This window comes from Accipiter gentilis, chromosome 14 (genome assembly GCF_929443795.1).
Source record: "Accipiter gentilis chromosome 14, bAccGen1.1, whole genome shotgun sequence".
NCBI lineage: Eukaryota > Metazoa > Chordata > Aves > Accipitriformes > Accipitridae > Astur > Astur gentilis.
Genome location: NC_064893.1, coordinates 3941799 through 3957207, shown reverse-complemented (window position 1 = coordinate 3957207; position 15409 = coordinate 3941799). Strand labels below are relative to the sequence as shown.

Sequence of the window (15409 nt, the reverse complement as noted above, 5' to 3'; positions counted from 1 at the left end):
AAACTGTATACTACAGCACAAGTTTCAAAATTCTATAGGTAAAACTGAAACTGATCCAAATGGCTAGACACCCTTGAAAGGAACAAAAAAAAAAAAAAATCAAACCCCAGATAAGGACAACTCTTGGAAACTAATACAGTTCAATTCTATGCCAGAGAGCAGGTTTTATAGAATTTTCTGGCACCGCAGGATAACAATGACAGGCAGTAATAACAATAACAATAGAAGTTTTTTACACTTAAAAGAAAAAAAAAGTAAGCAACACAATTCTGTTCTCTGAATTTTCAACCAAAATTTAAGGGTTCGGTTCACTCTGGCAAAGAGATATTAACGTCCATGCCCATTAAAAAATAAATAAAAACATAACATTGATCAGAAAAACTCCCTTGAAAACTCACTTCTGCTCCATTATGAATCATGTTGCTGAAGTAATTTTTCTCATTATTACTTTGGAAAACTAAGTACTAAAACCCTCAGAAAATTTTCAGAGGTTTGGCCAAAACACAGTAAAAGTAAAGAAGCACAAAGTTCCATAATACAGAGTCAAGATGGCGTAGTAGGAAGAAAAAGGAGGGCTGAGACTATTCAGACAATACCTACGCTTCAAATGCTAGGCCAGAGCTCTCCTCACACTGTTATCTCACTTTCCAAGAGGAACTACTATCTCAGGCAGAAGTATACTGCTACAGATCCGCACCAGCTGTAGAATCAGTGTAATTATATTTCTCCAGCATCAAGCACAAGCTAATAAGTCCCATTAGTCCTAAACTGACTTCTATAAATGGCGCATCATTTGCGAGGATGTCACTGACCTGTCTTGGAAAACATATGCTTGCACAGCTTGTTCCTAGATGAGCTATTTTAAACTGACGCTCGCTCCAGTTACCTGTAGAATGCAACCTCCATCCCAAGGACCTCACTGCAACCTGTACTAAACTTAAACCATGCCCCAAAGGTCTCAAAATCAGTTATATTTCTTTCATAAGTACAATTTCTGGTTTGTTTGGGGTTTTCAGGGTTGTTTTGTTTTTTTGTTTTGAAAGGTGCCTAATATAAAGAAAGTAATCTATGTCACAAACAGAAGCATGGACATTAATTCCTCATGCACTTGATAGGAGAAGTAGCAGCTTAAAACACTACAGTTGCTGAGACACCATACCTGATCATAAGACTGTTTCTGTTCCACTTTGGTTCAAAATAAAACAGGTTCATTTAGATCTCTACTAGGATGAAATGAGAAAATCTGTTCAAATTAGTGACTAGTAATGATCACCAAATCAGCTACCGTAACTTGGTGGGAAAGAGGCAGTTTTGAAAAGCAGGGGCAAAAATAACCTAAATCTTTATACTTTCTTCAAAAACAAACATGTAAGGAAGCCAAGCATTGACAGTGGATTGATGTACGTATTTTACCAACATTAATCAAGAGAGCGTGGGATGTGAACACAGATTTTTGCAAACTCAGTGAAAAATACCCAACCATTCTGCATCCCAGGTTTCATACCCCAAATGACATCAGCATAACTTTGTCATGTCAGAACTGCATCCATGTGGGAGACAGCAAATACACATGCACACAGATATTTAAGTTCCAGTACATACTACAGCCCTTAACAGCAGATCAAAATTATCGTAGCCTAGTTATTAAATATGTTGACTGAGTACAGTCTCTGCACTAGTTTAATTTTTCCAAAAGTTTTTCATTATTTAATTTTATGTCAGCAAAAGAAATTATGTTGCATTAGCTAGTGCATGCCTGTGCTATTAATAAACTAGAACTTCCTTTGGCATCCCACAGACCTTTGCAAGAATCCCTTACTGTATGTACCTTGTCCACTGGGCTAGACCCAAGAGAGTTACAGCAAAACCATTAACACTTTCAACTAAACAGACAAATGCTGAATATTAAGTAAAAGGCAGCTTTGTCAAAGTGCTAGTTATTCAAGTTACAATGATAAAATCTGCTGTTTTCATAAGCCTAATCATCGTTTCAAATATTCAACTATCACTTACTTTCATCAGCATTAGTTCAAAAGTCCCAAGAGAACCTTCCAGGCTAGACAAAACTTATGTACAGGTTTCTATCTATAAAAATGGCACAAACCCAAAACTATGGACGTTTACAAGCTTTCCGTCAGAAGCATATACAGAGTTCAGAGTGGAGAAATATTGCCTTATACATAATAAAAACAGCCAATTCACTCTGTTCAGAGCTAACACTCATTTGACATAAAAGATGCAGTCACAACAGCACAGAAACAGGCTCACACAATAGCCAGTGTCTGCCATTTAACAGGATACTGACATTTTACTGGGACCCTGAAAAAACACCAGGAGAGACATCTGAAATATACAGTACTCTCTAAATCTTCAAACAGATTTCTATTAAATGTGTGCGCATGCATAGGCACATATATAAAATGCCTTATCTGACATTCATTCGTCACCAACTATTTCGTCTTTAGTTAGGAGTTTGTTCTTAACACAGTAAACGGGAACAAAAGAACAGTGGCTACAACTGCACAGAACTGCATTGCAAACAGCAAATAAATCCAACAAAACAATCCAAACTTTTTTTTCCCAAGCCTGGACAGATCAGGAAGTGTACTAAACATAAGGGCCACGTCCCCAGTCTCCCAAACCAAAAGCACCAGCATCTGTTGGTAACACACATGGGGAGAGACTACTAAAAAGCCACTGTTTCAGGTAAGTTTCCTCCAATGCTTCTTCCTATTTGCACCCACAGGTTCTGCATCATTTGCAAGTACCTTTGGCACGCTTAGCCGTTAACAGTCTTCTACAAGCATCCTGAGTTCAGTTCACACAGGTCTATGTCCCTACAGACAAGATAACTGCCAGACTTCATGCCGTTCATAAAATCACTTCTGAACCATAAACAGATTTCAATATGTTTTTATATTGAAAAAAACATTTTTTGAGGGGAAAAAAAAGAAAGATAAAAACCCCTGATTTGCCTAAAAACTATGAGTATCATTAGGACTAGCCTGCATTAGAGCTAAGAAGTTGTAAAGCTGCTTTTTTTCTTCCCCACACACAGCAACAAAGGAGACTAGGAGCACAACTAGATTAGCTGCAAAGGGAAATTGAAGTGATTACATAATATTATGTGTAGCTATAAAAGAAAAACCAGAAAAAAAGTTCAAGACATTATTTACAAAACACGTATGAGAAGCAGCAGATTTAAAGAAACTGATAGAGGAAGAAAGCACTAATAAGGAAGTCACCCCAAAACCAAAACTCAGCACTGCTTTCCTCCATTTTTCAGAACAACAAAAAGAATGTTTCTTGGGGGGGGGGGGGGAGGGGGGGAATGTTGGTTTAGGTATCACAATTTTTTCTTTTTAATATTTTTTTGCCTAGCACCCTAGATTTCATAAAACAAACCAGTATTTATTTTTTTCTCTGCTTAATTAATACAATGTACTTATTCACTGTGTTAAAAAAACTACTTAAGATATCAAAGTGTTATTAGGTGCAAGCTTCAAAACTGTTACAATGTTCCTTCTTCTCTCAAGGCAACATTCTATTGCACTTCACTGGTTAACATATCATTACCAAACAACAGATTTATTAATGAATTTAACAACAACAAAAAGAGTCTACTGATGTAATACCACTTAAATCCTCAAGCAGAGAATGAAAGAATTCCAGAGAGTAACTGAAAACTTAGCTATATTTTACTATCTTGATATTTGAAAGCACAGAAGAAAGAAAAAAGTAATAGTGTTACACATGTCAGATTTCCAAGAATACAGGTCTCACTCAGCTTGCATGTTTTTTCTTGGCAAGCTACTTTTCTAGGTCTTCTTTCTTTCCCATTGCAATCCTCCTTTTATTTTAATAAAAAAAAAAATTAAAAAATTACATTTTATTGACAAATCAGAACAGTCATGTGTTATCTTCTCATGTTTGTAAACTTGAAAAACCTCTTTTCTTCTTAACCGCTTTAAGAGCAAGCTAAATCCAACATGCTAGTAGCCAGCTACCTGTGTTTACCTAAGTGCAAACAGTATCATACTTGGAATATATCAGCATCTACAGAGTTGAACACGGGAACTGATTTTGCCAGTAACTTTTTGACAAGACATAGCACAAAAAGAGCAGAAAAACAGGAAACCAAACAGACCGAAGGAGGTTAAAACACTGACTGTAGCCCAGCTCTTTCATTAACTACCAGTGAATGCTGCATTACTGACTAAGCACTGCCATCTTCCCCTGCACGGTAAGGTCACAGTGTATTTGAAAAGGGAGGCCTAAATTTAATCAATTGGCTTCACTGCAGATCTTCCAAGACATTTATAATCACTCAGTAACATAAACCACCTTGACAAAAGATTCTAGTTCATAGTATATCTTTCCCATGTTGCACTAGCAGGTAAAAGTATAATTCATTTCTTTAAGCCATAACAGTAATAATGCTCTCTCACTTGATACGTTATTAATTAATTTTATTTGTTTTCTCTAACCTCTAGTTCAAGGTTATATTCTAAACAGATCTGCAAGCAACCACCTACTCATGTGAAGTGTGAAGACTACATAACTTGCCTTACTGATTCGAACTGTAAATCTTTGAAATGGTCTCCAATACATACAGCATAGGAATACTGAAAAATTCTGAACATTAATTTTATTTGTTTCTTAATTCTGCTTTATAACCCTATGTTTTCAGATGAGAACTCCGCCTACAAAGAAATCAAGTAGCAAAAAGTCAACTCAAATGCTGTGTTCTAAGCACATTAAAAGTTAATTTTTCTCAAATGAAGTCCCTTCCTACAATAAGGAAAGAAGCAGTCCAATGAGGAAAAGGAAAGGCACATCAACATGGCTGGGCAAAAAGCAAAGTCCACTGCCAAGTAAAAAATCTTAATAAATTCAGAATATGTACTAGAGTGAGAGCGCTCAATACGCACTGGAAAAATTAGCTATTCCTAACAGTGAAAACCTACAGTTTCACATTTTAAGTTCTACAAGATACAGTCTTACTAAACAAGATTAGAGGGCTTTATGTAAAAAAAAACCCAAACCTGTTTTCACCAAACAAGGGGGAAAAAAAAATGACTGAAAATCTCTCCTACTCCTTTAAGTCCAAAAGTAGCAGAATTACTGGATTCAAAGTTATTTTTATATCAGTGTATGAAAGCATGTCTTCTCCATGAAATAGGCATTTACTAACTGAATATGTATTTTACCATTTTGCCTATGCTTGTTTTGGTTTTGCACATAAATGATCCATATTTTGCAGAGCCTCACTACTGCAGACTAGCTACAGCTAGAGAATGAGATGTCCCTACAGTACCAATAAGAACAGAAATCTTGTGTTTTTCCTATAAGCAACATCCACACATACTGTAGTACTATGCTAGTAGTGCCCCACCCACTTACTTTTATCTAAGCAGATGGGTAGGTGTATCCAACTTCAGAAAAATGCAATTACTCATCTATACAGCTAACTAAATTAAATGTGCGATCACATAGCATATGACCTGACTGAAGTTATGAAAAATAGTTCTTCTCTTCCTACAATTTCTTCTTAAACTAGTTTCCAAAGAGAGACTTTGTCTGCTTATTTTGTCAGCTATGGGGGTTTCTTTTTTTTTTTTTCCCCCTCCTCTTTTTTCTTGTGAATTTGTTAAAAAATCCCATCAGCTTATCAGCGGAGAAATAAATACCTCATACTTTTGGTATTATGGAAGAATTTCCATTCTGAAAACGTGCATGTGCTACTTTAAAACAGCTGTGTTACTATCCACAAGAAAATATAGTAATACAAATCCACCAGCAGCAAGCAAGTAAAGAAGTTTTGTCCAACAAGTAGAAACAGCTCAAACAATCAGTTTCCCCAAAACACAGACGTTTACTGCTATTATAATGGAAATGGAAATTAGTCTCCCATTCAAAGAGAATTTTCCAAGTGTGGAATGAGTATCTAATGTCTTTGCTTCTCTTCAGAACCAACCTCCAGGCAACATCACCGAAAGACAGCAATCAGTCACTACTGCAATTCAAAACTCCTAACTCACAGCAATTGCGCTGTTGCTGCTGCTTGAGAAAACCAGGGATTCAAATGAGTGAAGCTGACTTCACTTGCTTCAACTGTTTACTAGAAGATTCTCCCTAAACAGCTCAGAGACCTAGATGAAAAAATCAGCACCCTAGACACATGAGCTTTCCAAGCATGCTAGAACCATTTCATTCTCCTTTTCTACATACCAAAATAACTAGATAATTTATATAACATTACGGAAGACACATATATGAGATATGGAATGAAAAGAGCAAAAAGACTTGCAGCATGGAATGCTCAGTCACATACAAAGTTCCTACTGTCTTGACACCATTACAGCTGGATACAAGCCCAGAATTAAGTCTTTAAATCATCCAGATGAAGAAGACAGGTGCTGCAAGAAGCTGTTGCCTTCATGAAACCATAATATCCTATCAAGTCTAAGGCCACTATACCATTATCTAAACAGCACAGCTAAAATTTTCAGCGTTTTGGGTGTAGTACCACAGAGTTGAGCAAAAAAAGCGATTATGACACAGTTTTGAATGGCTAAAACAATCGTATAAATACTTTCCATCTTTATTTCCCCACCGCCACTGCAATACACGTAATACGTAATAGCTGTATGGGAGCAAAGAAACACTAGGTTGCATTTCTCAACACCAGGCAAACATTACGAACAACTGAGCTTATCTTCACACTTTTGGTTTCTTTCGTTTTCTGTGAAAATGACATTTTTACAATGAATGCCACATTAGGACAGACCAACCTTGCTTTCTACACGTAGCAAACTCTTCTTTTCACTCAGCCATTCCAATCCCTCTCCAGTAAACCTGACGATCTGCATTTGTTAACAAAGTAATTTATCCGTATGCAGTTAAAGACGGAATGCAAATTACAAATTACAGTTTAACTGGAGAAAGGAAGGTGTGAAGTCACAAAGCTAACTCCTAGGAACAGATCTGCAGCTCAGAGAACATTTACACACTTACCATAGAGACAATATAAAAATCAGGAGATTTAAACTCTCATGCTTCAAATCACAGGCCCATTACCGACAGAAAAAAAGAAAAACACTCCTACAAAACTTTGCTCTGTAACCAACCCCTATACAACATCTCCTGTACCTTCTACTACAGCCCTATCAGTCAGTGCGTCTATAAGACAGGATCCTTACCTAACTGGACTGTCAATCTGACTAATAGAGCTATTCATAAGTGCAAACCTAGCATACATAATTTTGCTCGTCATTATCAGCCTTCTTATTCAGGATATAAGCATCTACAGAAAATAATCTGATTCCTCGAGTGTTTAAGTCAAACTATGCATGTAATATTCCTGCTGTTATACTACCAAATAATCTTGAAAGAGTATCCTTAACCACTCTTAACAGAGCTCACGGAACAACGACGATGACGTGCTGTTTTTCAGATCACTCACAGTGTTTTCTGCTTGAAACACCCTATTGTTTACAAAAGTATTCCATACAACCATACCTTAAAACAATCACTATTTTTTTTTTTCCAAAGGCACCTTTCTTCTATCCCTCTGAACGAAGCAGGACAGTTTTGTTACTTCACTCTTTAAACAGCATTCGATGCACACCCAGGACATCAGATTCTACCAATGGCCAATGAAACACAGGAACAGCTTCAGCATCCTCACTGGATACACTGTGGGACGCCTCAAACGGTAACTGATGCAAAGTGCTCATTAGAAACAGCAGAGAACAACAGTTCTCAGACAACCCACTAGGTAATGCCTTGTAAACAAAATTCTTGCCAGTGGAATGGCAAATCACCCGATACATGTAAAATTGAGGTCCAGATGTGGATTTAAGTAAGCCTATGAACAATGAGGCAACAGTTAAGATTCCAATATGGAAATTTTAAAAATCTTAAGTTATAAATACATACTAAGCAAATACTTTAAATTCCCAGTGGTTTTGCCGCAAGTTAAAATATTTTGAAGAGCTTTAATTCTGCAACACGATTTGTACCTGATTAGAGAGATACAGCCCATGTTTCCTCTCCGTACAGAAATTCAAAAAGTCACAGCAATGCTGACCTTTACACTCTGAGTTCCCACTAACAGTAAGAAAATGATTTGCAAGCACACGTCAAATATATACACATACACAACCTTACTGGGAAAAGAGCTTACGCACCTTTTCAGAGGTTGTGTAAAGCACAAAAGACAATTTAACAAAACTTGACATTGGCTCCTTTTCCTAGCAAAACAAAGTCTAAGTCTTTCTATAGACCTCTAAAAAGAACAAGAAACACTTGTAACACAAATTGCCTGTCAGCTTGTTTGCTCTTTAGATTAGCGGGAATTAAACCGAATACAAATATATTTAACACGCATCCTTTTATACAGGGGAACAGGATACATAAAAATGTACCCGAGAATCTCCGTACTTCATAAGCAAAGATTTAAAAATCAAAATTGGTCCTTTGGAAAACCTGTCCTGCGAGAAGCATCTTAATTCAATAAATGTTCTCATGTCCTTTAATATTTAAAAAGCCTTTTTCCAGCTAGGTGGTCTCCCACAGAGACAAACGGGCTGCAGAAGTGTTACAGGCACCCGCGTCTCCCTTTCTCCCCAAGACAGGACAGGAAGATCTTTGCACATGTCCCGCTCCCCTTCCTCCCCATCCCAGCTTTCTGTCACCCAGAGGGCAAGAGGCAGAAGGGCTTTCGTTGCTAGATGCAAGCCTCTCCAGCCTGCCCTCCAGCCCAGCCCCAGACCCAGCCGTGACTCCCCTCCTCCGCATGCCGAGCCCCCGCTCCGCCACCCCCCACTCCCTCTCTCCTCCCCCAGGCCCGGACTCACCGGATAACGGGGCTGTAGGGACTCCGCGACCGGCGCCAACTGCTGTAGGGGCTGGGCGACACATCCCCGCCGCGCTCGTAGGAGCTGTGCCGGCTGTAGCTGGGGGAGCGGCGGCGGCTGTAGGGGCTGAGGGGCGAGCGGCCGCCCACCGGGCTGAGCGACTTGCGGCTCCGCTGGCTCTGCGAGGAGCGGTGCAGCGGGGGGCTGTCATCCCGGCCGGGGCTGGGGGACGAGCGCTGCCGCCGGTAGGCCTTGGGCTCGGGCTTGTCGTCTCGGTAGGCCTTCGGCGGGTCCTTGTAAGCCGACGGCGGCTCCTTGGCCGCTTTAGTCCGGCTCCGGTGCGCTTTGCTCTCCCGCTCTTTCCTGCCGCTGCCGGGCGAGGCGAGGGAGCCCTTCCTGCGGCCGTCGCTGCCGCCGCCGCCGCCGCTGCTGCTCTTGAGTCCCTCCCGGTCCTGGCCCCCGGTGTGATTGTGGCGGCTGCGGGACTTGGAGGAAGACGAGGAAGCCTCGGGTCCCCCGCGGCCCGCCGCCCCCTCCTGCTGCGCCTTCTCTTCCCCCCGCCGGCGGTGCTCTCGGTGCCGCTCCTTGGAGCGGCCGCTGCTGCCGCGGTGCTCCCGGCGGGACCGGCCGCTCCGCTCCGCCTCGCCCCTCTGGCGCTGGGTCCCGCCGCCACCGCCCGAGGAGGAGGCCGGGCTCCCCCCGCCGCTGCCCGCGCCGCCGCCGGCCGCGCCGCCGCCCACCAGCCCTTCGGACTGGGAGCTCACGTCGTCGTACTCCTCCACCAGCGTGCTCAGCCCCCCGCTACCGCGCCGCTTCTCCGCCTCCTGGGTCCCACCGCCGCCGCCGCCGCCGCGGCCCCGCCGCCGCTTGTGCCGGGAGCCCGAGCGCCGCTTGCCCCGCGGCCGCTTCCGCTCCCCCCCGTCCCCGCAGCAGGAGGAGGCGCCGGTGGCCGCCAGGAAGAGCAGGGACTGCGGCGGCAGCGGCGGCTGCAGGAGCGGGGGCTGCAGGAGGGGCGGCTGCAGGAGCGGGAAGAGCAGCGGGTGAGGGGCCGGCGGCGGGGGGGGAGGCTGCGGCTGGGCCGCGAAGCGCTTCCGTCTCCGGTGATGCAGCCGCTTCTTGTCGGCCGCCGCCTCCACCGCCGAGCTGCTGCTGCTGCCGCCGCCGCCGCCGCCGCTCCCCCAGCCCCGGCTTCCCCCGCTCCCGCCGGCCGCCGCGTCCGAGGTGCTCGGCATCGAGCTCACTCACGGCCGAGGACGAGGACGCGGCCTAGGGAATCCGCCGCCGCCGCCGCCGCTGCCGCCGCCCTCAGGGCGCTGCCGGCGCCATGGAGACCCGGCGCCGCGCAGACACACGGGGACACCCGCCGGCCGGCCCCGACCGGGGCCTCCCTCGCTCCCCGGCCGGCTGCCGGGGCCCGGCCCGCCTCGCAGCCCGCCCGGCCGCGCCGCCGCCTCACATGGGGCCACGCCGCCACATAGGGGGGTCGCGCCGCCCGCGCTCGGGGCCGCCGCCGGGGCTGGGGGGCGGGCGCTGGCCGGCACAGCGGCGGGAGCCTCCCGCGGGCCCGGCGCGGCCTCCCGCAACGCGGAAGTGTCTGCTGGCGGCGGCCTCCTTACTCCATCCCGGGCCGCGGCTGCCTCGTCCGGCACCGGGCGGCGCTGCGCCGGGAGGGGGGGACGGGGACGGTGGGCTGCGGAGGCCGGGAGCGGACCGCGGGGCCTCCGCTTCCTCCTCCCTCACCCGCTCCCCGGCCGGGCGGCGGGGTCAGGCCGTGCCGGGCCGCCTCTGGAGGCGGGGGGGGGGAGGGGGGGAGGGGGGTGTCCGAGGCGGCGCTCGGCCCTGCGCCGGCCCCGAGCCCGCTTACCCTGCCCGGCGGGTCCCAGGTGCCCGGTCCCGAGTCGCCGGCGGCCGGGAGCGCTTGCGCGGCCTCCGCGCTGCGGGCGGGTGACACACGCATACACACGCACCGGGGGACACGGCCCGGCGGCGCGCGGCGCATGCGCGGGGCCGGCGGCGGAGGGGGGGGCCGCGCCCCGCCAATGGCGCGCGGGGCTGCCGCCCTCGCCCGCATGCCCGGAGCCGGGAGAGCCGCCCAGCTCTCGCGAGACCTCGCCCCTCCCCCGCCCCGGCGGCTCTCGCGAGAGCGCGCCTCTCGCGGTAACCGCGCGGCGCTCGCTCCGCTGGGCGGAGGGAGGGGGCGCTTCCGGGCGCGAGGGCCAAAGGTCGCTTCCGCCAGAGGGGCGCGGCGGCGCTGAGGGCGGCGGGGTTCTGGGGTCTGGGCAGGGGCTGCCCGCCCGCCCCGCCGGGGCTCTCTGGAAGGCCGGAGCTGGAGCGGTGGGGGCCCTCGGGGAGGGCGGCGCCTCAGGCCGCGGGCAGACCGGCGGTGTTTCTCCGTTGAGGGACCGCCAATCTTGAGGCGCTCCTCCGCGGGGTATGCGGCGGCCGGCCGGCCGGCCTAGGGCCTCGGCACCCCCGCGTCTCTTCCACAGCGGGGAGCGCCGGCTGGCGCCTGCTCTCCTTGTGCGGGCGCGGCAGCCCAGCCCCTGGTGGCTGCCGCGGAAGAGCTCCGTTTAAAGTTCCTGGCGCTCGAGCCGTGTATACTATAGTTATACATACCCCTAACAGGTTTTATATATATTTATAAATACATAGCTAAACCGCGAAATACTTTATTGTGGCTGCACGCCTGCCCTGTTCAGGTCATACGCCTGAGCTGTGTAGGAGGAATTTTGTTCTGCCTTGCCATACAAAGCGCGTTCCACCTTTTCCTAGTGGCTTACAATTAAAAATGCTGTAGTAGAATCTAAATGGCCTGTAGAAACTACAGGAAAATGGCAGACAAGCACCCAAGCTCAACCTTTCTGCCTGCCCCCGATTTGCGGTGTTACTGTCCTAAGAGCTTTCCATGGCTGAAATCGGCATTAAAAGCATGAGAGCCTGTAAAGCTCCAAGAATCGGCACCCTTTGGAAAACCTCTGAGCGGAATGCTGTGGCAGACAATGCCGAGTTTGCAGGGGGACTTCTTCATTCTATGAAGAAGGGAGGACAGCGGTGGTTTTAAACAAAACAAAGTATTTAAGGGTTTTGTGTATTACTTCTACGCTGGAAGGTGTAATACAGGTCACCTGAGAAGACAAAATTCAGCAGAGGAGAGCTACTGAAATTTCCTTTAAAGGGAATTGTATTGGAAGAGAAAGGTTGATTTCAGCTACAAATGTGTAGAAAGGCTTCTGCCACATGTGGTAAGAAGTAGCTCTAAACTCTCCGCTAGCTAGCTAAAGCATAAATTCCTGTCCAATTAGTAATTTTCATATGAAGGATGTAATTTAATAACAACGTTTTAATTCCATTTGGTAGCAAGTCTGTTTTGCTCTGCTTAAGCCCAATGCGAGCAAATACCCAACTCGTGCCTGCCCAGCCTTACGTCATAACACACAGTGATAGCAGGAAGGGTATGTCCCTCTGAGGCCTCAGATGAAATCTGAGGCCAGAGCAGAACTGCAGCAAGCAGAAATGCACGCCATCTTGAGATCTGCAGGCCGAAAAGTGATGGATGAAGGCATTTCAGAGAAAGAGCCAAAGTATTCAACTGCTGGCTTGCGTAAGCACAGTGGGACCACTAAAATGTCATTTATAAACTTCTCCCTTGAGTGAAATTGAGTGAAAATTTAGTATTTATAGTATTCTAATGAAGTGTGGCAACTTGGGCCATAATCTGTAATTTTCAGTTGAGCCAATTCAGGTAGAGGATATTGGCTCACCAGAATTTACAGCACAGTTAAGTGAGATGAGAGAACAATTACACATTTCATTTTCAGGCCCCTGTCTCAAGTGTTTGGAGTCTGAAAGGGAAGCAAAAAAACATACAAACTCACAGGTGAAGGACAAAATTTATTTTTGCCTTAGGTAAAGGCGGTGGGTTAAATGCAAGGTTTAGTGATGCATGCAAGAAGATGTAAACGGACTGCAAAGAAAGGTTTCCTTCCTGCTAACAAACTGCTCGGTCATTGCTATCGTTCACAATCAGCAGAGTTGCTAAAGATGTATTCAAAAGTGAACGTGTGTTGCAGTATGTTGTTTTCTCAGCGATTCAGTTAAGAGCAGCAGTAAGAGGAGACCTAATAAAATACCAAGTTCGCTAAAGTTGCCTAAAGTGTCTGACTATTTCGTAATGCTTGTCCACCGTTTGAAAGCCTGCGTCGGTGGGAACTGCCCTAGCTGCGCAAAGATGTTTCTAGGCCACAGACACAGGATTGGGATCGACTCCACGCGATCCTCTCTGCTAGAGCTTTCCCCACAGCTCACCTCCCTTTTTCCAGAGGGGAAAGAAAAAAATGCCTTTATTCAGTCTGAGGAACTGTTTCAAGAGATTGCAGGAATACAGGACTGGGGGGGGGGGGGGGACACCTCACTGCAGTTCCTTTTGTACGAATATCCGTCCGAGGTAATGAGCAGGGTGGGTGAATGTTAACACCCGGCTAGTTGCTGACAAAGCATGTGATAAACCGCTTTTATTTTTCCCCATGGAAACCAGCGCACTACTGTCACGCCACCCTGCAGTAAGCTGAAGCAAATTTAAGTGCTGGTGCATGGTATTACTAAAGCAATTCAGACCAAGTATATCCTCTGATTGCTGTTAACAGCAAAGGGCATAAGGCAGATTTAGGATTACCATCTCTATCCTTTGTTCTACTTTAAAAGTTGAATGCAGAGAATCTCATGTGAGCAGGTCTCCTCTCTGTGCTGCTTTGTTCCACAGAGCAACACCAGTAATTTCTTCACAAAATTAAGAATTTGCATAATTGCAAATGGGGTAAAACCAAATGGTATGCTACACGTAGTATAATAAAGAGGTTTTTTTGCTTTAGGAAGATCATGGGAGTTACACACTTTGTTCATTTACAGTATTCCTATGAAGTGGCCTGGTCACTCTAGGAGAAGTGATGCCCTTCACCCTTCCCGTTTTACCCACGGTACTAACTACTATTAGTTCCCAATTGCCAAAGCAAATCCAGTGAATATATCACTATCATAATTTAAACCGTTTTCAGAAGTGAGTACTGAACTAAAGGCTGATTTCTGTACCATGAAAGCTTATTTCTAGATGGGCAATGTTCTTCTCCAGTCTGACAGTGGAACCAGGAACAGGATAAAATTGGTTTCTCCATCCAATCAATATTGGCTGAAACACTCAGGGTATTCCATAGTAATACAGCAATTCCTTCCTGGAACAGCCCATAGACTAGGAGAGATGCTGGAGAGTTAATTCAATCCTTAGGATTGATCCTAAGGAACAACCTTAACGTGAATCTTACTTTGTTTCCTCATTCTTAACCCTGTGAAGCAGAGTGGTACCCTGGCCGCACCCAGCCTCAGGGCAGGGCCGTATGGCACTTTGCCTGCCTTATGATGGTTCTTCAGCTGTTCAGCATCAGCTCTGTGAGTGGAGAATGGCTGCGCAAGGCATTAAGGGTTCAGTCAGACCTACTATGTCTCCTATAATTATGAATGCATGCATTTTTGTAATGTTCAATATTACTCAACATTACTGTTATTTTGACTTGCTTTAGTCTAAATAGTCACTGGAAAAAAAACCCCACACAATACAATCAAGGAGTGATAGCTGGGCCAACTTGAAATGGTGCTCCAGAAGGCAGTGTAGAAAAGCCTCCGGCCAGGTGATTTTTCCTGCTTTTATTTTACGTAGGTCCTGATTATTAACTCAGGGGTGTAAGAACTTGCTGACTAGAACCTGGGAGGAAATCACTCCTGTTACAAGGCATGCTTAACTCTGAACAGTAAAGCAATTTCATTGCTTCCTGAAAAAGAAATTTTTTTTTTGCTGTCTTACACTACTGAAACTAACTTCAATTTAGCATGTTTCAGGTTTCCTTCCAAACTTCTTGACTTCTGATTTCAGACTCCTAATGAAGTCTCAAGCTCTTTCTTCCCTTTTTTCTGCCCCTCTCTACCTTTTTCTTTTTCATGATTTTATTGAATTTCATGACTGGAGCTGCCACTCTGCTGCCTATACTTAACTCAGCTTCTTGAGCTGATTTTGTTTCATTAGGTATATCTACCATACCATCTTACATGTCATCCTAAATGCTTTAAAAGCAGCATTTGTTGTCTTTCCTTAGCGATTTAACAGTCTTCTGGCCACCTTGCTATGTAATTGTTGTTAGCTAGCTTGCTTACGTACTAGTTATGTTTCTATGTAAAACATGATTTAAAAATAAACAAAACTAAAAAACCGCACCTCTTTTCCACTCTTGTATCTCAACTCCTTGAATCCCTCTAATGGTTTCTTCCCTTTTTCTAAACTCAAGCAATAGTACTCATCCTGTCCATCACCCGCTTCCAGCAAGCCTCCTTTTACAAGTGTGTTATTTCACTCCACCCTTTGTCTCTCTCTGTTTCAACTCACATTTCTTACAAACATTGTCATCAAAGCATTCATTACATATTTTTCCAGTTATGCGCGCACACACATGCACTTTCCTTCAGGTTTTCTCTTAAGATGCGTGCTGCGTGGAGAACAACTGCGT

General features: G+C 45.7%; 2 protein-coding genes across 8 annotated transcripts in view; both read right to left on the bottom strand.

Moving 5' to 3' along the window:
* Nucleotides 1–10108, bottom strand: part of CDK13 (cyclin dependent kinase 13) — a 45757-nt gene extending 35649 nt beyond the window's left edge. For all 7 annotated transcript variants that reach the window (XM_049816953.1, XM_049816956.1, XM_049816957.1 and 4 more), the window contains exon 1: nt 8862–10108. In XM_049816953.1, coding sequence (XP_049672910.1) covers nt 8862–10093 — 1232 coding nt within the window. In that variant the 5' untranslated portion in view covers nt 10094–10108. The remainder of the gene's footprint in view (nt 1–8861) is intronic.
* LOC126045601 (cuticle collagen 2-like) lies at nt 10103–12977 on the bottom strand. The gene is made up of 2 exons (XM_049816970.1): nt 10726–12977; nt 10103–10519 (listed from the first exon to the last, which is right to left on the bottom strand). Exons 1-2 carry the CDS (start codon nt 10930–10932, stop codon nt 10103–10105), a joined length of 624 nt encoding a protein of 207 aa, XP_049672927.1. The 5' UTR covers nt 10933–12977.
* Between the last annotated feature and the right edge of the window lie 2432 nt (nt 12978–15409).

Coding starts and splice junctions, on each gene's coding strand:
- LOC126045601 (XM_049816970.1), bottom strand. CDS start 10,932: ATGCGGGCGAGGGCGGCAGCCCCGCGCGCCATTGGCGGGGCGCGGCCC. Junction 10,520..10,725: donor CCTGGGACCCGCCGGGCAGG/GTAAGCGGGCTC, acceptor CTCCCGGCGCAG/CGCCGCCCGGTGCCGGACGA.